The sequence below is a fragment of the Branchiostoma lanceolatum genome, chromosome 19 (assembly GCF_035083965.1).
Source record: "Branchiostoma lanceolatum isolate klBraLanc5 chromosome 19, klBraLanc5.hap2, whole genome shotgun sequence".
Lineage (NCBI taxonomy): Eukaryota > Metazoa > Chordata > Leptocardii > Amphioxiformes > Branchiostomatidae > Branchiostoma > Branchiostoma lanceolatum.
This window is the reverse complement of record NC_089740.1, coordinates 13,770,104-13,795,071: the sequence shown is the minus strand read 5'-3', so window position 1 is coordinate 13,795,071 and position 24,968 is coordinate 13,770,104. Positions and strand designations below refer to the sequence as shown.

General features: G+C 40.6%; 1 protein-coding gene across 5 annotated transcripts in view; it reads right to left on the bottom strand.

Moving 5' to 3' along the window:
• The window catches only part of LOC136425621 (glutamate receptor 2-like), a 50,762-nt gene extending 26,791 nt beyond the window's left edge, over positions 1-23,971 (bottom strand). For 2 of the 5 annotated variants that reach the window (XM_066414549.1, XM_066414547.1), the window contains exons 1-2: positions 15,563-15,723; positions 8,594-8,739 (exon numbers count right to left, since the gene is read on the bottom strand). In XM_066414549.1, the coding sequence (XP_066270646.1) occupies positions 8,594-8,739; positions 15,563-15,588 (172 nt within the window). In that variant the 5' untranslated portion in view covers positions 15,589-15,723. Of the gene's footprint in view, positions 1-8,593; positions 8,740-15,393; positions 15,451-15,562; positions 15,724-23,436 lie in introns of those variants that run through there. The other 3 variants (XM_066414550.1, XM_066414551.1, XM_066414548.1) reach the window with 3 other exon arrangements.
• Between the last annotated feature and the right edge of the window lie 997 nt (positions 23,972-24,968).

Here is a 24,968-nt window from a genome sequence, read left to right as displayed (position 1 = left end):
TTTCTCACAAAACCGTGCGAAAATTGATTAATGGTGGTCGCACCTCCCAATCGTCCCGCTTCAAACGAATCAATAAAGGTCGCGGGTCAGGACTCCCACAGCTGCCTCAATCTCGGTACTGATAGGATGTGATTCGTTTACTCCAGTCCAGCGGCATATGGACCTCCGCAGGTTTGTTTGGGGACAGGAATTTGATTTTAGGGAGAACATCCGGGTCTTATCGATTGGTAACTATCGTTCGGAACAATGTAGTGCCTGGTGGCACATAGGGCAGCAAGTACTCTTGCTGTTTCAGTAGCAGGGATGGGTTGCTAGTCCTTTCCTTTTAAAGTGTTTGAGGCACCTCTTAAAACACTGGACCTCCATTTTACGTCCCTTGCTGTAATTGTAATTGTCGATTTCATCATTTCTTACAATGCCATGTAGCTCAAAAGATAAATTATCATTTTTTTATTCATTTATCAACAGGCAAGTTGTATGCACTTTGCACCAGGTTTTGGATCTCCAGAGAATGGTATCCACTGAATATAAATGATGTCCATGCCTCATCTATTATACACAAGTACATGTTTTCTGTTTCTGCGAACTGCACTAGTTGTTGGTTTTACTCATGTCTTACAACGTCACGGAGAGAAATGGGCAAGTTGTTTGTACTCTTGCACCAGGTTTTATATATCTTGAGAACATGACCCACAGAATACAGATGCCGCGTCCCTGCATCATCTATTATACACGCATCTATGACTGGTGAGAAACGACCTTGCTCGGGTTTTCTGAAATGTACATTTGAGCCGCGGACCATTAACTTCATTCATAACTGTCGCCAACGCGAGTGAACATCGCAACTTAGACCACGCTCCATCAAACTGTAAAGGTGGCAGGGTTGTCTTGTGGTTAGAGTTGTTTGCACTCTTAAATCCTTCATCCATAGAACGCTCATAATCATGCAACAAAAATTAGCCAAAGCAGACACTATTGACCTTCAATATTAGCATATTTCTATTCTTAATGTTTTGGCTTAATATTAATACGTTGTTTTTGTTTTTCTGTTATCAGCAGATATAAGATATTCCATGTAATCGTGGCGAGTCTACCTTCGATCTGTTTTACTATGTAATTTGAACAGCAAATTTTATTATGAAATGATGACATGTTGTTAATGTTATAAATGCTGTGAATTTCAACGCAATTCAGGTTCTCTCAGCCTGCGATGTTGTAATTATTGAATAACGTTTCTAAGGTTTCTAAAGAGTCGTTAGAGTTCTTGACTAAAGGGTGTGACATCGAACCCCTATTCCAATGATGTGCCTTTCAGAAGCACCTGTTTTCTCACTCAAATATGAGTACCTAGCTTCGGTTAGGGACATCCTTCCTCGGAGGTTTCATGTCTGAGAAGAATAAACATCTCCCGCACGTACTGTATAAAACAGATGTGTTACACAGGTTGACACAGGTTATGCGAAACAAAAGAAAACTTAATTCTCAAACTTTTTTCCAATTACTTCAATAATCTCAAGGGATGGTATTACCTAATTTCTTCGAACATGTAGCCAGATTTGGCCAATATCACCTTTTTACGCCCACAACAGGATTCATTAAGACTCCTCTTTGGTCCTACTGAAAATCATTACTTATGCTTCGTCCTACTGAATAGTTAAAGGAGCCCAAAGTAATATCAGAATGCTGGAAGTCGGATTGTCAAATTTAATTTTCTAGCCCTTTCTATACATAGTTATTTTGAATAACACTACATGTGTCCCATTGCATATCGACCTTCATGGAGCAAATATGCGATGTCGCTATGTGGTGAGAACTCATTGAAAAGCTGGGCGCTGATTTTTTGGTGGTCCCAATATATCAAGGACTCATTGTGCTGCTTGTTTTCGTTCTCTTTTTGAATGCCCAAAGTATGAAATCATGATACAAATGTGTAAATATGAGCAAGTGAATGTTGATATCAAACTGATTGCCATAATACAATATTTCCAGTTTTGATGTTCTGAAATTGCTTTGAGCTCCTTTAAAATTGGCCAGCGCATGGTAAATGGTTTGGCAGAGACGTTTTTCAGCAACAAACGAATGGAATGGCCTTTGGGACAACTGGACATTCTACGTTGAACAAGCTAGCCAAACAAATTATCTACCCTATTACTACAACTGAATACGATCCATTCAGCTGCCAGACTAAGTATACTACTGAGTGCAATTGACATTCAAAAATTTGCAAAGTTTCGCCCTGGGTCCAACTAAATACGCACAGACTGACTGAGTTAGTCAGCAGGAGAGGGATCTGTCTAGCCAACTCCCCTGACATGTCACCAATCCTATTGCTGCTAGTTTCTACCATCCATCCAACCGCCAGACAACTCTAATGGGGGTACTTCACGTTCCGAGTATCGATGGTGGCGCCAGTTACAACTATTAGGATATATCTTGCCCTGTTTCACTGCTTGCCTCAACTGCAGTGTTCGATTGCTTCACTACAATGTAGCACCATAGATTACGTGTAATAGTCCCAATGCCATCAACAAGGTAACGTGAAGTTTACTGCTGTGGTAATGCAGTGTTCGATTGCGTCGTTGCTCTGTGGCACCATGGCTTACGTGTAATAGTCCCAATGTCGTCAACAACGTAACGTGAAGTTTACTGTTCTGGTAATATCGTTTTCCTTCTGTCCATCAATGAAGAGATGAATAGGGAGTTTGAAATCACGTGACTATTACGTGTTAAGCGAAGGCAATGAGATATCAAGACCAGTGCAGAGTTTAACCGTTGAAGTGCATTTTATCTCAACAGCCCTGACAAACAATGAGATTCAGACACCTGACTATGAAAAAAATTTGAGAGACCATCAAAACGTATCTTTCCTCTTCTTCCTTCTTTGCCTCACATGCCGGTCTCGTGTTCAATTCCTTCGTTGCCCTCTTGCACCATGGCGTATTTATAATGGTTTCAGCGTCACCAACAACGTAACGTGACTTTTACTGCTCTGGTGATACCATCTCCTTCCGTCCATCAATGCAGAGATGAATAGGGTGTTTGAAATCACGTGACTATTACGTGTTAAGCGTAGGCAAGGCGAGATCAAACCAGTGCAAAGAGACAAATGTTCCAAACAGTAGAAGTTCATTTTACCTCGACATCACTGATTTCAACCAATGAGATTCAGACAGCATCTGACTATAAATAGATTCTTAGGCAGACCATCTAAATATATCTTACCCTGCCTCCATAGCCCTTCTTGCTTCAAATGCTGGTGTCGTGTTAGATTGCTATAACACCCCTAGGGCAGAACTCAACGAATTTCGTAGATAAAAAGCGAATCATTTCACGCTTTGTGTGGTCTGCTCAGACATACTTTTACCTTTATCATGATATTCCAATTATGAAGTCAAGGGTAACACAAATCCAATTCAGGTCGCAGCGAGGTCGCAACGCGATCGCCGTCTAGTGGAATTGTGGCCTTACTTATGTAATGGTTCCAACGTCACCAACGCGATTTTTACTGCCCTGGGAATCTTTAGTCTGGACGGTTGCCAGGTGATACCGACTAACGGATAGCCTGATCTTTGATGGGTCGATGGTACCCTGGGCTCGAGATGAAGGTCAGGGGTCACGACCCGGATCACTGCCATCTCTGACACACAATATCAATGCTATGGATTCCCGAGGGAACACGATGATTCCATTTGCATTGTACATCCGCCAGCAATATAGGACGCTGACATCTAGTCCATGGCAAGGATAGTGACACACAATGCCGATGGTTAAGAACTGTCTGGTGATTTTGTGTTGATGGTCTCATGAGGCAACTTCCCGATACATAACTACATGTATATGTATCCCAATGCTTCTATTGATACTCAGCCAAGTCTACTAAGCTATGAAAAGGCCATTACTAGTGGCTCTCCTGTGAGTTCGTAATCGATAGGTTCAGGCCATCATAACCTTGCCAATACCCCAATTCGTACAGATATCAAAGTTGGGTGGGTTCTTTAACGTGCAGTTTCATGTATGTGTGAATGTTATACGACATGGGGCTCAAAGAAAAGACATCAGCATCTACTAGTAGCACAAGGGTTAGAGCACCGACGAATATAGATTAATGTCCACTAAGCCTGTGTTAAACTCAGAATATGCTGACTAGACCAAGCTATTTCTGTGTGGTATTAACGGTAGCTTCTAATCGCATATAACGAGACCATACTTTGTTTGATTAGCTTGGCGTATTGAAAGGATTTCGCTAGTTGTTCTCAGCGCCATTAGGAGGTGGCACGACTTCGATCTAACTGACGACATATGCTCGTTTGCGGGTGCAGACCCGTATCAGCACCCAGCTGATGCCGATACTGCTGATCCGCATGGTTGTCACCACTCACTCATCTGAATGAAGCATAACAAACATAGGTCGGGCACTCGAGTAACATTACCTAGACGCAATAATTTCTATTGCTATCAACTATAATGGCCCAGTTCAAAGTTGCAAAACACGTTCTCCGTATAAAGCAATTACTGCAAGAAGACTTCTTTAATTGCAAATACACATCAGGACCTGACTATGACGGTCAGACAAATATCAGGATCAATGAAATATTATATCATTTTCTGACTGCCTGTAAACGTTTTCTTCTACCATGCTAGTAACTACTCTGAGACTACTGTACTGATATGATGAACGCAATTGCCCAATGATTTGACGGGAACATTTCTATGACCTTTTGCCACTATAGATTCACCTTCTCATATGTTACAAGTTGCTGTCAATCATCTGAATGCATAACAAACATCGGTCGGGCACTATAGTAATGCTTCGGTCCCGATTGCACCGGTGCCCGTCGGGGGTGCAGTCCCGACCGAGCCCCGAAGCCACAAATATGTCCCGTAGGACTGCCGCGTACGGGGGGGAGTACATCCCGGTGTTCGCACGGTTAGCTCACGGCGTCTATTTGTTACCGGCCGCCGCGACGTAACATCACCAAGTCTATGGCTATAAACTATAACGGCAAGTTTGGAGACACGTACTTCCTTTACGCATGGTTGTCGCCTGTAACTCATCTGACTGTATAACAAACACGAATCGTCCACTAAAGTAACACCAGTCCTTAGACAAGGTAACACCATCCAGTATATGGCTATAAAACATATCCGTTGCAATTTTGAAGACACGTACATGAAGTACGTATCTTCAAACGTATGGTTGTCGCCAGTAACTCATCTGGCTATATAACTAACACGGGTTGTCCACGGAAGTAACACCAGTAGAAGTAGACAAGGTAACATTATCCAGTATGCGGCTATAAAAACATAACATCAAGTTTGAAGACACGTACTTCCTTTACGCATAGTTGTCGCCGGTAACTCATCTGAATGTATAACAAATATTGGTCGTCCACTGAAGCAATACCAGTACTTAAACAAGGTAACATCACCCAGTATACGGCTATAAAAACATAATGTCGACTTTGACGACACGATCTTCATGTATAACAATTACCGGGAGAGATGGCAGCCTCAATTACAACATGCATCACCATATGCAGGCAGATATTAGAAGACAAGATTATAAGAATTTATCATAAAGTCTTTGACAATGAATCATAACGGCAAGTGTGAAGACATGAAATTCATGTATAGCAATTTCATGAAGATGGCTGTTGAAATTGCAATTACATGTGTACATATACAGCTCACGATGTAATTAAAATGTTCAGGCAGATATCAAAAGTAATGATTACAATATTTTCTGACTGTCCATAAGGGTTGTCTTTCATTGAAACAAAAAATTCAAACTCCACACCCTCATCGGTGATTAGAAACCACTAATCTACTTTTGACGACTTTATACTTGTGTTTCAAAGTAGATGAACAGAAGTTTGATGAGGACATCGTTAATGATCTGTACTCTAAATCAACCTTCTTGTATTTCTGAGTCACTGTCATAGTTACCAGTAAATATCTCACTCTCGCTATAACGTACGAGACCCCTGGTGGCTCTTGACAGATGTCCCTAAATAATATATAAGCGGCGCCATCACTGAATCTGCTGCTCCTGCAGAATCTGGGGATTTTCTTGCACTAAATCTTGTTACGGTATCTGGCTATCGAGCTAACTACATAAAATGGCCATTAAGGAGCCTGCCATTACCGTTAATACGACGCCGGGCTAGTCACTAAAAGAGAGGCTCGGACGTCAATCTAACCATTCTTTCTATTCATCAAGGCAAAGATGAATAGGGTGGTTGATGTCACGTGACTCTGACGTATTGAAGAGTCTGCATATTTGGAAGGTTGAAGAGCAGTGCAAAGACCTTACGTACGTACTTGAGAAATGTACTCTCAACAGTTGATTTTCATATTACCTGAACACTCCTGCACTTCAAAAATGAATCAAGCCTTCGGGCAGGAATTTGAAATAAACTTATTTTAGTAAAACTGTTCGTGGAGAATCTGTGTGTTTCCATGACAATTGACCAGACGCCATTTTGGACTACCAACATGGAAATGGCTATTATTCTAAGTTGTCTAACCTAAAATGAGGACTTGAAGTCTTATCATGAAGTCTTATCATGTGATGCTTTTGGTAATGGTTCTAGTCCAAGCAGAGGTTCATAGTTCTCCCTCCTCCTCTATCATCGTCACAGCTTTATTTGCAGTTTACTTCTAGCCATCATAGAAACTGTGATTTCTTAATCTATGCACGTAGAACACAGTCGAACCTGTCTATGATTACCTATTTGGCGACTTGACGAAAATGGTAACAGTTGAGAGGTGACCGCTAGGGAACGATTATTAGTGCTTAGGTCAAATGCTTAGGTGAAATAATTAGGTATATAATTCTTGGTAAATACCACCAAGAAGCGAGCATAATGTACAGGCAGAGTTATGTAGAGTTATTGCAGGGTTGAGTCCATCTTCTACCCGTTTGTTGATAAAAGTAACGCCATAGAGTACTATAATTTATAACACTATATGACGAACTCTCACAGCAAGAGCAATAAAGCATCATTTTACGAGGTAAAATAACCTGATATCACCAAGAAGCGACTATAATGTACAGGCAGAGTTATGTAGACTTATTGCAGGGTTCAGTCCATCTTCCATCCGTTTGTTGATAAAAGTAACGCCACAGAGTCCTACAATTCATACACTATACGATGGACTCTCTCAGCAAGGGCAATAACGCATCTAGAGGCATATATTTACTGACAAGGTGACCTTTGTGCCCTTTTGTCCTATGGTTAGTTTTCGTGCCAAATCCGTCTGCTTGACTTACTACTGTGAAGCATTGCCCTTATTTCTACACTCAATATCAGGGCTGCTGTGCCGAGAGACCAGCTGCGCCGGTAGGCAAGCTTCACCCTGCTGCCAAGAATCTTTAATCCCAAGGGCCCATCATTCGAGCATTTGAGGGACAAAAATTGAACTGATTAAACTTCTGACCATTCCTTCGTTTTGTCGCACAAAGATTGTTTTAAATAGATGTCTTAGACTAAAGTGACGTAACACAATTTGAATTGGCTAGGACCATGGACTGTCTTTGTCTTCAAAAAGTTGGAGGGAATTGCAAAACTTCAAACTGGTGCAAAGAGCCTTCAAGTTTAAGATTCCATCATTCAGTCAGTCCTAGAACACAAATTCTCCTCAGGAAGGAAAAACCTTTTGACCACTCCTTCACCTTGAGAGACAAAGGTTGTTGCAATCAGATGCCAGTAGACCAAACTTTGTGTGTTGGACTGAAGATTTCTAAATAAGTAGTATGTTGACGGAAAAACTAGACCTAGCTTTAACCTTGGGATGTTTCGATCAGACGTCTCATTAGGTCGAAGAAATAGTAATTAAGGCTTCATTAAGGGCTCCAAACACAGTACGGTCATGGCAAAATGTAAGATTTTGATCCACTCACACTGGGATGGATGCCTAATTTTTTCATAGGTGTAGTGGGTTCTTCAACGTGCTTGAAGTGTGGCTCTCGTCAAACTCAAGCTCTCTGTATTTAACGTCCTATCCTTGGCACGTCCCTAGTGGAAGCTAGGAACTCATTTTCACCTTTAGTAAAGTGAAGTAAGTCGCCCTTCCCAATAACACAACAACGGGGCATGTCAGGAATTTGATACCTGAACCTCTTGGTTTTCCGACAAACATTCAAACCGTTACGCCACGCGAGACAACCGCCTGCTGTCAGACACATTGCTACACGCGCATTACTTGCATTTAATGTGAAGTCATAGTATTTTGTCCAGCCCATGTACAAATCTAGAATCTGCTTTGTGCAAAAGCAAAGCAGTGACCTCAGTCTCTTTGCTCACACTTAGTGATCGGACTACATTTGCAAACCAATCACCGCCTTATGGTGTTAACAAACATACTGTAAACATAAAGCTTATCAGGCAATCAATTTGTACTCTCCGAGCAGATATAGAGGTTGGATTCTGGCTGTTTTTTACGTGTTTTGTGCGTTCTTGTTGTGCTTCCTATTTTATCACGTTTTCTTTATGTCGCATCCCGACAGAAACGCTTAAAACACGTCAAAAGCCAGCCAGATCCCAACTTCTGCTTGGAGAGTAGCAATCATGAGACAAGACAAGACGCTCACCAATCCGAATCCTTGCAGGAACTGCTGCTGCACCCACCATAAGTTTGCCGAAGATAGCCACGACCAGGACAGTCTGTACAAGACGCCTACCAATCCGCGGAACTGCAGTAGTCGTCCCCATCTTTGACCACGGGCACTCAGCGAGCCTGGGGCCAGACAGAACACCACAATGACAAAATGCACTCCGAAATTACCCCTCGTTACGAGCTGTGTCCTCTAAAAGCTGGGCGGAGTAACTGTGAGTGTTCTTAAATCAAAGGCTTTCACTCGATAACACCTATTGTTGGGAGTAGCACCGCACAGCCCTTCCGCTCAGCCTGTTGACAAACCCAGCATGGATTGCTTCCCTTGCAAAAAAGGGCATACATTATGGAATTGATTTTAGCTGGCGGTGACATAACGACACAGGGTATTTGCCTCAGGGCTCAACATGTGACCCGTGCTCTATGCTGCTTCGGAATTCCATCAAAGGACTCTTCCATCAAAGGAAGTATTTCTCTTCTGTATCAACATAAAATATATGATGGAGCTCCGGAGGAGTGTGAGACTCGTCGAGAGTAAGTGAAGCAAGGAAAACCTGTACAAATAGAGATGAAGATTATTACAATTTCATCCGGGAAAGTATTTAATAAATGAATAGATAAATCAATGGTTGACCTTTAGTTTAATTCTGTCCACCGGTATCAACATAAAACCTATATGATGGAGTAGTTGGAGACTCATGACGAGTAAGTGGAGAAAGAAAGAACTGTACAAATAGAGATAAGGATTATTTCAATTTCATCCGGGAAAATATTTAATAAATGAATAGATAAATCAATGGTTGACCTTTAGTTTAATTCTATCCACCGGTATCAACATAAAACCTATGATGGAGTAGTTGGAGACTCATGACGAGTAAGTGGAGATAGAAAGAACTGTACAAATAGAGATAAGGATTATTTCAATTTCATCCGGGAAAATATTTAATAAATGAATAGATAAATCAATGGTTGACCTTTAGTTTAATTCTATCCACCGGTATCAACATAAAACCTATGATGGAGTAGTTGGAGACTCATGACGAGTAAGTGGAGAAAGAAAGAACTGTTCAAATAGAGATAAGGATTATTTCAATTTCATCCAGGAAAAAAGTCGATTGATGAATAATTGAATGACTGGTTGAACTTTAGTTTAACTTTATCCATCTGTATCAACATTAAACATATAATGGAGGTGTTTGAGACTCGTGAAGAGCAAGTGAAGCAAGGAAAACCTGTACAAATAGAGATGAGCATTGTTTCAACCTGCAGGGAAATAGTCGATAAATGAGTGCATGCATGAACGGATGTATGACCTTTAGTTTAACTTTATGCCCTAGCGAGCTAAGTAAATGAACACAATCAATCTTATTGATTATTTTGATTACTTCATATTTTAGGAAACAAAAAAGGCTCAAAGAAAGCTCAGATGACTTCCGCCTTAAGTATATAAATAGAGCGATGACCTTAATTGGAAAGTTAGCGGTGAGTCATGTGTGCAGATTAGATTAATGGAAAGGAACTGTTGTTTTTTGTTCGAAAGCACAATACCATCAGTACACTTTATGGAGTACAACGTTTAAGTACATCTAACTTCTAGAACCTGAACTGTTTATAATAGATATCGATTATCGTACAGTTCAAGTCAATAAAATCAATTAGCCCCTCTAAACTATCATTTATCACCTTCTTGCCGGATAAACACGCCGTATGAATGAAGACGAGATTGGCAACACTCCATTTTTATTGGATCTGACATCATTTGCATCATTGATGGATTGCTGGATGGTTTTGAAAGATCAGGATATGACCCGGTTGTTCCGCTCAATGCTTCAATGGCTGAGTGCTGCTTAACCTTAGACTAATTCATATGAACCTTATTTTTGTAACAACCTTTCGATGTAACACCATCGTGTATTGCTGTTTTAATCGTTTTTAATCATTATAACGACTAAAACTGTATTAGATAGACATTTTACTCATGCTTTGTTGAATACCAGATTAGGATATGATGTGACCATTTCATGTCATTGACAATTAGTCTGGCAAATGTGCAACACATCCTGGCTTCGAATTCTGACATCTTTAAGACGGATGTGTAAAACCTTAAGCACTTCATGACTTTGATTACAAGTTTAGATAAAGCTTTATCCTGATTAGAAGTATTCAATATTCAGTTCAGCTTCGGGTTATTTTTATCTATTCACAGGCAATTAGGTTACTATTGCCCATTGGAAATTAGATACATGGCAATACTTCGCGTTAAAGGTCAGAAAAATAAGTTAAGTTTTAATGTGAAGAGACTTCGTAGGCTATAAATCATAGATTAGGCGGTGAACTGTATTCTCCAAGCAGAGGTTTTGGTTGGGGGTTAGTAGTGGCCGGGGGGTTTTAACATTGCCTCCCTCCCGACCAAAACCTCTGCTTGGAGAATAGGTGAACTGGTGATGGTAGATTTAACAACAGAAATACACTCAGCTTCATAGCAGTTGGTGGGGGCCATTGGCAAAGAACATGGCTAGAAATATAAATGTGTTGGTGATTGGCAGATTGCCCTTGCTGCACAGACATGTAAATCACGTAAAGGATATTGATCCTTGATACAATGTGACTCGAGCGACTCTTGATACATCGTAAGGCTTGAGAGGCTACTGAAAGCGAGTTATATTCTCAGAGTGACTGCATATGTCAACCTCACAGAATTCTGTTATCTTTTCTAGAAATTGTTGGCTACTTTATATATTGTAAGCTTTTGCTATTGGCAATTCATCTAGTGCGTCCAATCGAAATCTTTTTGCTTCAACAAGAACGCCTGGCATTTAAAGTCGACAATGGTGCCTTTCACACTGACAGACTTATGGCAAAAGAAATAGCAGAGCGATACTTATAGTCGTTTGAAACATTCTCTGGCATTTTCTGTGCTAATGATACCATGGAGCTTAGCCCGTAACATGCAATGGTAGGAATTGATTTCGGATGGCTTACATTTTACCATTGATACATGCATATTCAGTTGCCAAATTACTTTCAGTACAAGATATAATGGCGCCTTTGTCAGCGTGCTAGTAAAAACGAAGGCAGAATTCGATCTGGTTTCTGTTTTCCTGATTCCAAATAGGGCAACTATCGACGTTTCAGCAATTGCCACATTCAGAAGTGCATAAAGATAATTCACGCCTAAAAGAACTGGCTGTTAAAGTTTATTGCGTATGTGGCAGCCTGTACTCCCCGGTACCATTCTTGCTGACGAATAATGATTAAGATATACAAATTGTTACAGTTGATCACCCATACGTTCAAGGAGCAACGAAAATCAGATTCCATCTCGCTGCATTTGTCCCAAAAGTGACGTTAAACTGCAGATAACAAATAGCTTCACCCTGTGGCTACAAATACCACTGGTAATGAACATCAACGCTTCGAGCATGCTATTGGTTTTTTCCTATTGTTTTATTCCTTTACGCTTTTATTCCCACATCCCTTGTGAATAACTTACTGGCTACAAATACCAATGGTAATAGACGTGAACACGTCAAGCCTAATGTTGAAAGAAGTTTATGCTCTTTGGGGTAGCAAAAAATGCTGAGTCGACAGAACCACCTCACTTATTCAAGCTTCTTACAAATTAATCTCATTTCTTTGCCCAGTTTTTCAATAATCCTTGTGAATAACTTCACTGGCTACAAATAACTGTGTTCATCGATATGAATGTTTCAAGCCTAATGCTGGGTTTACAAAGGACCTCATACGCGTACCCTTCGGGTTCCAAAAGAGGCTGAGTCGACAAAATCATCTCACTGATTCAAGCTTCTTACAAATGAAACTAATCTGAAGGGCCCCCTTTTCCAGCATTGCTTGTGAATAACTTCAATAGCTACAAATAGCTATCCTTCGGGATAAAACTAATCTGAAGGGCCCCCTTTTCCAGCATTGCTTGTGAATAACTTCAATAGCTACAAATAGCTATCCTTCGGGTTCCAAAAGAGGCTGAGTCGACAAAATCATCTCACTGATTCAAGCTTCTTACAAATTAGAATTATTCCTTTGCCCCCAACGCCCACCTTTCCAACATTCCAACTCACTGACATAAAATGGGTAATGTGCATGAACGCGTGAAGCCCAACGTTAGTTTTACAAAGAGCCTCATACGGATTCAATCTCACTTATTGAAGGTTCTTACAAATCATACTTATTCCTCTACCCCCGATGCCCCCGTTGTCATTATTTCATGTCTATACACTCACACGCCTTTTAATAGCTATTGAGGATCATGATGTTCTCCCCATTAGTGCATTGAGGTCATTCCTGACCTTAGGCAGATACGAAGGTCATAACAACAGCAAGGTTCGAACACATGACAGATTCGCGGCTTGGAGGTGTCGGTGGGCTGTGATAGAAGCAATCCTTCATTCGTTTATCTCATCATCAGGCATGCATCCTCTGAAAGTACCATTCGTCTTTCTTAACTTGGTCAATGTTGTGCCCTTTCTGCCCTGAGTGCGCACCTTGGGTCATAAAAACAGTTCAGCTTTCTCAAAATGGCTGACTCATAACTTGGAAGGTGTCGAAAGAGTAACTAAGGTCAGCTCTCTAGTTCAATCATGTTTTAGTTTTTCTTTGAAATTCGCTGACGGAACTGTCAAAGTCTTCTTAAGGGTTGGTAACATGTCATTGTGCTTGTGCTAAGGTCACAGGAAATTTTGTCAAAAAGGCTGACACATTAAGTTGTAAGTTGTGGAGGAGCAACGTTGGGTTTGGTGACTATCCTTTTAATCGATTTATCCAACAATAGTAAATATTCGATTTCAGCATTCTGATGCCTTTGCAAAGTGCCAATAACATAACCCCAACATAAAAATTGCCCTTTATTTGACCTTGAGCGTCATCGACAAAGTTGACTCGTGACTCGTGATTTTATTTTACGTCAGCAGTTTCGATTTATTCATCGTTTTCATCTCGACTACTGGTCCTTACATATGTGTCTGACTGCTGTTTTGTATTGTGCTCTTGTTTTTGTTCTTTCTTTGTCTTAGATGTCGGTAAGACGTAGCGGACAGTTCTAATGACTATTAACCATTTTTCAATCTATCCATCTAAATTGTCTTTCTTATATTTTATATCTCATCTGAGTTGTTTGCTTGTGTCTGCGAGGGTTTCAAACAATGTCCTATTTTAGACTTCTCTTGAAAGACAAAAACTTACCATCGTCTGTGATTTATTATATTTTGCATCTTGTTATTACGACCTAAGCAGATTATAACCTAATGAAGATCGATTGTCGTGACCGCGGTTGATGACTTGTATGGTGAATCATGCTTCCTGTGTAGAATGGAAGTTTAAACTTTAATCAGATTACCATGTGATTAGCGCAAAGCCTCATAGGAGTTGCGTGCACTGTGCGAGTTTAAGTCGTCAAAGATTTCGTCAATAGATTCCTTGCAATCTCTTATGAATATGAAGTTCAGAATATCCGTTACAAATTCAATATGTAGATATGAAACAGCAAGTAAATGTGCGTAACAGCATGAAGTTGACTCTCAGGTCTAGGTTGTTGTTATGTAACTTTATTATTGATTTTATTTTTCAATGCAAAAAGCAAGTGGCGCACTAAAACAGTCGTCAACATGTTATTATAATAAAACCTTACGTTAGTCTGAACATCAAATCGCCCATCTGGCCGTTTTAACAACCTTGTTTCTGGTACAATCCACTGGTCTGCACCAAGTGTGTATCTCACGATGCCAGGTGAGTCTCCAAGTACTCATAGCGTGCCGGTCGACATTTGATCAATGATTGAAGAGAATCTCGAGGGACCTCGCTGCAGTGGTCGTGAACTTTAAAACACGGTAATGGGGAGCGACAATCCAGAGAGGTCACAATAGAGAGACGGTCTGTCTGTTATAAAAGTCATCCGTGCTTTTGACGCAAAGGACCGATGACATTTCTGACTGATAGCTCGGTATTCAATAGGCGGTCTCTTTGCTGACGTGTGGTTATCGGTTGGAAAGTGGCTCTAATTACCTTTAAGCAATGGCCTTTCAACGCATGGGGTGGTCGAGAATTCTCTTGGTATTTAAGTTGCGTCAGTGTCTCGTATTGAACTCATACGTGACGGGAAAGATGGACAGAAGCCATTACTATTACGCTGAACGAACACGTCACAATGAAACACATACAGCATTCCTTTCTAGGGATATACTACAATTTAGTATTCCATCATATGCTTATTTGGGTTGCTGCAAGACATTTTCGTCATTCTGAAACGACCAAATTATTTGAAAATTAACTTTCTGCTGCTTTTGGTAGAAGGGGTATATTTTAAACTCCACACGATTGTCACTAGCTTGATCTACGTTTTTCAAGCTGTTAACTAGAACAGACTGCAGGGTGGTCGTAAACATGGATTGTAATCAGGATTTTTCTCGTTATTGCGATCGGTACCATTCTAGTAAAATGAACATTAACACGAAATGATTTGTCTTGTTCAATAGAGTGATGGGATTTGATAAGACCGAGAGCTCCAAAATTCCACCTGCTATATGCTACCTAGTAATCAGTACCCTAGCCATAAATCTTTGTAGTAATGAGAGTTTTCTCAAAACTTCATCTCTGTAATGAAATTGTCTCCACACCAATACGTTTCATCAGCAGTAATGCTATCTCTCCATATGTTTATGTAAGCATAAATGAAGTCATTCCTGCTCCCCCCCCCCCAACAACTCATCACATGTACAGTTTTAGGACCGACAGTTGCTAATGATGAAGGCAATAATACTCAACGTGTGCCGTGGCCTGGGTCCTGCCATGTCTTTATAAGTGATGCCCCAGACGAGTAAAAGTCGCTGAAAACGCGCATATGAAGTCATTCCTGCCCCCCCCCCCCACAACTCATCACATCAACGTACTTCAAGGCTGACAGTTGCTAATGATGAAGACTATAATACTCAACGTGTGCCGTGGCCTGGGTCCTGCCATCGCCTAAGTGATGCCCCAGACGAGTAAAAGTCGCTGAAAACACATCCTCAGTCCGGGCAGTGTGTGCGCCGCGAGGACGCTGTCTCTCCTCTGACTCCGCACGTTTGATGCCGTTTCTGGCACATCCGGGTTTACCGTTCACTTTGCATATCAGCCCTCTTCAATAATTGATGCGCCGCGCGTGCCACGGCCTGGTAATAATTCCTGTGTCTCAACTTAACCATTTTATCGCCCGTCCTTTTACCCACATTCTTAGATTTCCTTCATTGCACTTAATCTTTTAAAACAATTGTAGAATTATCAACTTTATGAGCTTTGCTGCGATGATTAGTGGCGGTGATGTTCGGCGTATGGTTGCTACACGGATCCTCGTGTGTCTTGTCTTGTGGCCTTAATTACACATTAAGAATTGATGAACTGCAAGTGGCGAAACGTGTCCATTGATTGGATTCAGGATGATCTCTTCGAAGACAATCACATTATGAAAGATTCCAAATATTTGACTCCCATGGGACGGAATTTGTTGGCGTCCCCTGCACGTGTAATTACGTCTTATTGCAGCCGGAGTAACTTATGTAACACAACGGTTATGTTTGGTTAAATCAACCAGTGATGATGTGAAAATATGTTAGAAATATGGTTTGATTTAGGGGTTACAATTCGCACATGATATTGTTTCATAGCATTACTATTTGGACATTGATTAGTGTTAAGTTCTTATTCTACTTTGAATGAAAGTTTAGGAAAAGGTAACGATACACCACGATACAATAAGAGTCTATACATGTTTACCATTCAGTCAGGTAGCCATACAAGTATTGATCAGGTTTTATCACATATGTTCTGGGATTTGGGCACCAGGAATTTGATTCAATGCCAAAGATGACTTCACGATCAAACTTACGTAATACTGTATATGCAAAAATGTTCGCGGGGGTTTTATTTCGCGATAGGGAGAAAATGAAGTGTTCGCGGTGGTTTTGAGTACGCGTTTGGAACAATAGTAGCGCTACAGCCACATAATGGAACGGCTTATCGTGGTGGTTTTAAGTTCGCGGTAAATAGTTCACCGCGAAAACCGCGATCATAAAACCACCGCGAACATTTCTGCATTTACAGTAATACCGTATCCTGACACGTATTTGCCGGTCTCCGATGTAGCCTGGCATGAAATATTAATTCCTCCGAGCCTGCTCCTAGGGGAGCAAGGGGAGCACAAATGTGACCCCTCAGTCTAACTTGTCTGAGGCGGGAACACGCCCATTCTTGGGCTGTCAAATTACCTGTGGGAGAAAGGCTCTCAAAGTAGGCCATACCTAGCCTGGAGTCCAGCCTTCGTAGCTTTAGTCCGCTACCCAAGCTCCGTTCCTCGCCAAGAAGAGCGGAGCTTGGGTAGCGGACTAAAGCTAGGAAAGCTGGACTCCAGGCTAGGCCTGCAACTTTGTTGTTGTTGTTTTTCAAACTGCATTGAGTTTGCTATTTCAAGCAAAAGAATAAATGTGTCTTTAACATATCTCGTAGTGATATATGTATACTTATGCTGAGAAATTGAATTTGGGGTAAATGCTCTGAAAATAAGCCATGCGTATGTAACCTACATTTTTTAAATAAATATGTTTATTTTCAGTTGGTATTTCACACCACAAAAGACATAAAAATATGTCCGTATGTCTTGAAGTTATCGACCAGTTGTTGTGAGTTATAATTTATTGGGTAAACTTCCTCAAAATAGGCCATAAGCCTCCAGCTTATTTATTGCAAATTGATAAATCAACTTTGATGTTTCAAACCTAAAAAATGTGTTCTCGTCACTTTACCTCTTCTAGTCTTTGGTACTTCTTGTGACCAATAAAAGTGATGGGTAATTCTACTACGACATTAAATGCATACTAAATCCCACCCGCACATGAATTTTTACGATTGCTGGCATTTTCACCATTTCATTCTTCCAAAGCAATCTCTAAATCATTCAACGTTTCGACGACAATAGGTTGGCTGACATTTCCTGCTTAAGCAAGACAAATGGCTGTGAGAGAATACAGTCTATGAGTGATGTGGACTGCTTCGGGCACAATGCTTCACTTACTTAGTGAACAAACAGATCATACATCATCTACTTTAACCGAAAGGGTTGCAACAGGTTTACTACACTGTAGACAAGATATTTCAATCAAGCCTATCTAGGTCAGGGATTGGGAGAAATAGATGTTTCATTTGCAAACACAAATTACGGCTACGTTGTGACACGGCCACTCATTTATCTCTGTTGACAGGATACAGAAGAAGTCAAAAGGTTAATAACGAAAGTTCGCAGAATCAAAATTCGTTATGATATTGATTACTCAAGAGAAATGTTTGTATGGCTGAAATCATGAGGTCACCTTGTCAGTAAGGCTCCGAAAAATTCAAGTTTTAGCATAATTCTTGGTTAGTAAGATATATTGTTCTGCGATGAAAATCATTTTCATCGCAGAACGTAAAAATAGAGTCTATTTTTATCCTATCAGAATCATATGTGCTTTTTTTTTTTGGTCACATGTCTTTATCAACGATAGCATCAACGCAGGGGGTTCCAAGAGCTTCAGGTGCACAATTTCTCTTTGAAATATTATTGTCTTTGTCTACATTGTATGAATAACCTTGTCTGGAAAACATCGAAGTTTTTCTATATGGTTTAATCAAGAGCTGAGCTACACATCCGTTTTTCTTTAACACTTTGGATCTATTGCCATAAACCCATAGATTTACAACCCTGCCTGTCTATATTTGTGCGTTTGATATACTTTCTATCATATATTGACACTCAATAACTGTAACAATACAATTAACGTATTACGGCTGTCCTGATTTGTATGGCTGTCCTGTTTTGGTTTTGATGTGAATTGTATATGTTATGTTGTGAAACTGTGTTGGTTTTAAATTAGTCCTTTGTAAAAATCGGAACACAATTCAGTGGTGCGTTAGCTAATCCCTGCTCTTGTACGCTTTGTGTGGGATTGAATTAAAATTAATATTACAACAACGAATATTCCACAACAATTGTCAACTGTTCCCCCTTCCCTTTTCCTCTCCAACACTTCTCGATAACAACGACAGCCGGTGACGGGCAGACAATGGGAAACCGAGTGATACGTTTCCATTTGAGGACACAATTCAATCTCGGCTCGTTTGAAATAACGGTCTCGGGGCGAGGGAAGTGACAGATTATGTGCGGAAGTAATGGGTGAACAGAAGAGGAACAATGCTGAAAGGTTTTCGTCATCATTACAAAGCCGATTGATTTTGTGGGAGAGTGGCAAATTGGAACTGACACGTCGTAACTGTGTTGAAATAGATAGGCAACCAGGGAGTGTACGTGTGTCTGTGCCTATATTGGTCAGTGGAATAACTGCCGCTCGAGGTAGCACTTCTGGACTAGCGCTGCAGTGGTGCGATTGTATGGTTCAGATTAGACATAAATCGTTCATTTAAGTTATCATATTAGAATTATTTGTTCTTTAGAGAACTCAAGGAAGCATACGAGTGCCCCTATAATTTTGTCGTGCCAACAATGTTATCTATTACCTTATCAAGTTGGGCAATAGATCCGAATACAGGCTTGCAATTCTAGTTGGTATCGATATATATATATATATATATATATATATATATATATATATATATATATATATATATTTATTGGTTTTCGCTAGCTATAAACATTTTTCTAATGCATGGCGGCGCATGCAGCATTTACTAGGCTCTGTCTGTCTTTAACTGTTGTGTACCTGGATGTCTAACCTTCATAATCGTATGAAGCCTCTTGTAACCGTTGTGGGGTTCTTTCTAATCTATAAACTTGCAAGCAAAGCGAAAATACGTTGATCATCCCATAATCTTATAAACACAACCTCCAAGTCTCTGATGAATCATATACCATTGTATTATCCCACCTGCCGGAAAGATTTGACATTAAGTCTGTAAGGCAGACGGAAGACCGGATTATTCACACTGCTGCTAGGCGTTGTAGTCACGGCTGGTTGCTGTTATGAATTGATGTGATATCAATACGGTTTGTCTAATGATGCGTTGTGCATTGATTCTATGATTCTGCTGAATCAGCACATCCGAGCAAAAATCTACTCAAAGCTGCCTAGTTTGATGGATCGCTCGGTCTCATTTTGTAACGTCCGTTACCGTTTGAAGTAAGAAGTTCCTGACATTAAGATATGCCACATATAAGGTGCCAAACAGTCGTTTTTATGACGATTTAAAACTTTTCTGGCTTTTAAAAACGACAGTTTGGCACCTTATATGTGGCAAATTTTGATGTCAGAAACGTGCGTCTTACTTTAAATGGTACCGGATTTAGTTACAAAATGTGTACATTTAAATGAGAACGAGCGAGATATGTTAGAAGTAATGTCTGGCTTAGATTCGTTAAGGTTATCGATGTCAGGACGCTATGATACGTTTGATATGCAGCATGTCAACGGCAACGTCATGCCAGTAGATGTAACTTATTTGTTCAACCCGAGGCGTACATGGAGAGCAAAGGCCTATTATTTGTGCAGGTGGAACATTCTCTTCATTATACCGCATAGATAGTGTCAGTAGTTTTGATGGAGATGAAACTTCTCAAGTCAGAGCTGTATTTACACAACTTATCGTCACTTTTCACCGATAATGGGTAGCTCTATTTACACAACCTAACATCACATTTCACCAAGCTATCGGCAGTTCTATCTACAAAACTTATCGTCACATTTCGCTGAAACATCGGGAGTTCTATTTACACAACTTATCGTCACATTTCGCCGAAAAATCTGGAGTTCTATTTACACAGCTAACAGTCGGGAGTTCTATTTACACAACTTATCGTCACATTTCACCGAACAGTCAGGAGTTCTATTTACACAACTTATCGTCACATTTCACCGAACAGTCGGGAGTTATATTTACACAACTTATCGTCACATTTCACCGAACAATCGTTAGTTCTATTTACTCAACTTATCGTCACATTTCACCGAACAATCGGTCGTTAGCATGCACGGTTGATTCATAATTGATGAAAATGAGATGATCTGTTTTGAAACGGGTCGATTTTAATTTGTTTCCGAAGCCCGAGGGTCATTCGCACTGACGGATCACGGGCGCGAAAGGCACCACGGGACCGGGGCAAGTCGTGATTGGCCGTAAACAAGCTTAAACCTGTCGTAAATATGCGTAAATCTGTCGTGAATATATTCCAACTGACGGATGGGGATGAAGAGGGTAATGAATGGCCTCTAGTGGCGATTCGTCATGTCAATGCCAGTTTGTGTTAATATCTGAATAGCAACTTGTGGAATTTGGCTGTCGTAAGATATCTTTATCCACACTTGGCTAAATGACTTGTATAAATTTCTGAAATTTGTTGCATTGTTGGTATGATGTGACAATAATTTTTTTAGCTACTTGCCCGAAGGCTAATTGAAGATAAAAGCAGCACATATGATAATGAGACATTAAATGTCATGCTACCTTCTTATTTCTAAAATGTACTTGGTGCCAGTCTTGTTGGATTTGACTTCTGCTTTTCTTTTGAGGCAACTCAAATTAACAAGTTGAACCTAAAATACTTAATATATGTTTCTACAAGAAACACACTAATTGCAAATCGACCGCCTTTGCTCTCAACTCATAGTCAAACATTTTTATAATATAAACATTATGGTATGCATTGTGCATGTAAAAACGTAAGAATGAAAGACCTTAGATGACTAAAACACATGACTTAAACGTTCATCACATGTTCAAGTTGTTAGGAATTGTAAGAAAGGTCACATCGTTTAGAATTTAGAGGCCCGCTTGCGACACAGTACACATTGCCAGACTAGAAAATGCATGAGATGGATTCCTCGAAGTTTAAGCACCGATAAGATCAAAGTCGCTGACTAAAGTCCAGATCAGTTTATGTGGGTAGAATTATTCATTCCTGCACTAGGACGGTCCACATGTCACCAATAGCACTCATCAACTAGGTACAACGTCTATCCGTTAGTGCCATGGAAGAGGCAAATGGGCAAGCCTTGTTATCAGAAAATACCGCACACACAAAAACAGGTCATAGATAGATGGAGAAGCTATTTTGACTGAAAATTCTGATAATGATACCAAAGATGCAAAACATCTAATTGTCCAAGCAAGATGTTGCGGTTTGTATGACAGTTGAAGTACTTGATGATCTAGCTTGATCTACTTACGACTACTACATCTGCTTGAAATTCAAAATGTGATGTCTTTAGTTTAAAAAGTATTCGGAATACACGGTGTGAATAAAAGATGAACGGTCCAACACGTGGAAAAGAGTCAGAGTCATCCTCTACACCTTGCCCTGTGATCATCAGTCCTGTGTTTTTGATAACTTAATGGCAAAGGTCGTCACTTACTTCGCCTGGAATTGAAGAGGGTCTGTTTGAATGGATCTCCATATATAATGTTGGAATCCGTCCAGCCCTTTTGTCATTTGTAGTCTAAAAGGCAGGGAATTGGCGCGATGCCATGGGGGCACACCGAAAGGCCATCTGAAACCGGCTTACTGTAGAAAGCCTTTCACTAGGTTACAGGAGCTAGTTGTAGGCATCTGTATCTGCATCAGTCAAGTGGTAGAATCAGTATTCTGTGTGAGTGAAACACCATGTTTTGAGGAATGCGGTGGTGGCTGGTCATATCGCATTGAACGACCTGTCATGACACACACACAGTCATTGTTCAAAGATATCAAGTGAGGGTACCCCTGCCGCGCTTGATAACAATGAGATCTACATTACGAGATTGTTCTAGGAAAAAAAAAAGATAGCGGACTTCATACCCTACCCTTTTCATCTTTCGTATCTCTTAAACTCAGAAGATTAATCGGTTCATTTCTTTTGACCACGGATGTTCTGCCTGGAAGTCAGATAACCTGGAGCACAAAAGAGACGGCCCCTTCCGCACTTGCATAGAATCGATTTCAACTTGCAAAGGAAAGAAATATACGATTGACCCAGATGGTTCAAACTGATCTTGCTCAGTGTTTAAGAATATTGGCAAATCTTATATTACAAAAGAACCTCAAAGGTTTGCAACTTGAACGTACTAGTATATGTTATTAGCTCCGTCAGTCACATGCATTGCACCAATGTCGTATTGGCATGGCTTGTACAGCAATATGTCAAGAGGCCCCGTAGAAACCTTTATAGTCGACATAACATATTGTTAGGGCTTCCAAATACATTGATCTTAACGACAATGAAGGGATCCTGGGTATTAACCTAAGCTTTATAGATGAGCACAAGTTAAAGTCCAGGAAGAACTACCCATAACATTATCTTCCCACGCCTATCATTTAGGAAACTATGTGGTTTTTTACAAGTGTTGGTCACCAGATTTTTAGATGCTGCTCTGAAAACCAACTGTAGGAAATCTTCAAGACTTGGTAGCGACTATTTTGGCATCTCGCAAAAAGATGTTTTCTTTTCTTTTGCTATTCTAAATACACAAGGAGCTACGGCAATATTCTCAAACAACAAGATTGCTATTGTTAGATTATATGAAGATTAACTATGATACTGTATCTGTTTAAAACATAAGAGTAACAGGTTCTGACAACAATATCAAGGGAGGCATATCATTGCAGGGTCAGACATTTACAGAAAGCAGTCATGAAGCAGGGATGAATTTGGTTGCATGTGGAGTTCATAATGAGTTTCGGTAGCATCACCATTAAATTTCATAAACGTCTGATGTCATGAAAGGTATAGCAAATTAAACTGAAATGATTATCCACACCTTTCATGAGGAGAACATTAAACTTAAGATGTAAATTCTCAAATCTGTACTTACCAAAAACAAGTCGTCACCTTTCATAGAAATTAGCCATCTGCATCCTCCCAGTACTCCTCTGTCTTGAGAACACCTCCAACTAATTCCTTCCTCTGCAGCCAGCTGCTGCGGGTGATCACTCACGTCTTGTGACAACCAAGACCATCAAATCCTCGGCTCGACATAGCTCCAGGAAATACGACGACTGCGCGTCTATGGCATAACGGTCCCTGCTGCCGGACAAACCAATGGAATCTGGTGAATGGCACCGATACAGGCTATAAGTACCAACTTGTGGAGTTTCTTTCTCAGCTCCAGAAAATACGAGGACTCCACTGTGGCATAACGGTTCCTGCTTCCTGACAAACCAATGGAATCTGGTGAATGAAATCGATACTGGCTGTAGGTACCAACTTTTGCAGTGTCTTGCTGTGATTCACAACTGCAGAAAATACGAGGACTGTACTATGGCATAACGGCTGCTGCTGCTCAACCGACGACAGAATCCGATGGATTGCACCAATACCGGCACCAACGTCTGAAGTGTCGTTCTGTGATTTACGACGAACTAATGATATCTTTAAAAAATTCAAGGACTTCAGGATGGCATACGTTACATACGGTTTCTGCTGCTTAACAGACGAAAAAATCCAATGTATGGCACCAATACCGGCACCAACGTCAATGTGTCTTGCTGTAGTTTACGACGAACTAATGATAACTCCAAATCCAAAAAACATGAGGACTCCGCTATGGCATAACAGTAGCTGCTGCTCAACCTACTACAGAATCGGATGGATTGCACCAATACCGGCACCAACGTCTGTGGTGTCTTGCTGTAATTCACAACAAACTAATGATGAATCCAAAATATACGACGACTGCACTATGGCATGACGGTTTCTGCTTACTACCCAGCGATTGAGTTCGATGAATGAGACCAATGCCGGCTATTGGTACGAAGTTGCACAGCTCCTTCCTCGCAGTGATTGATAGAAATAATAACTGCAGAAAGGATACCGGTTCCTGCTGCCTATTCAACCATAGAATCGAGTCACGTGTGGCAACAATACCAGCTCATGTTAACAACTACTTTTTCTGCCTGTACAGTGCATCTACAGCAGACTCCAGTGAATGGCAGCAACGTCAGCTATTGGTAACAACTGCTCCTGCTACCTGTAAAGTGCAGAATCCGTTGACTGGCAGCAATCCCATACCAGCTATAGAAGTCCACTTGTGCAGCACCTGGCCGTGATTGCCCAAAATTACAGCAACCCCTTGAATCGATAACACCTTTTGGTTGTTCATTTGGGCCGTATACCGATATCCACTTCGATGGACAATCAGTCCATTCAAAATGGCATTACGACCATTCTGTGGGCGTACATGGTCATTTATGCACTCCAATGTTGATAGCCATGGCTGGTCACGATATCCACCTGTCAAAGGTTAAACAATACCGGTGACCGTCTTACTTATTTGTCTACTTTATTGTTATGGACAGAGCGCGCTGTTAATCGTGAACCTATTGATTTTGTTGTGACGCGTTGCCA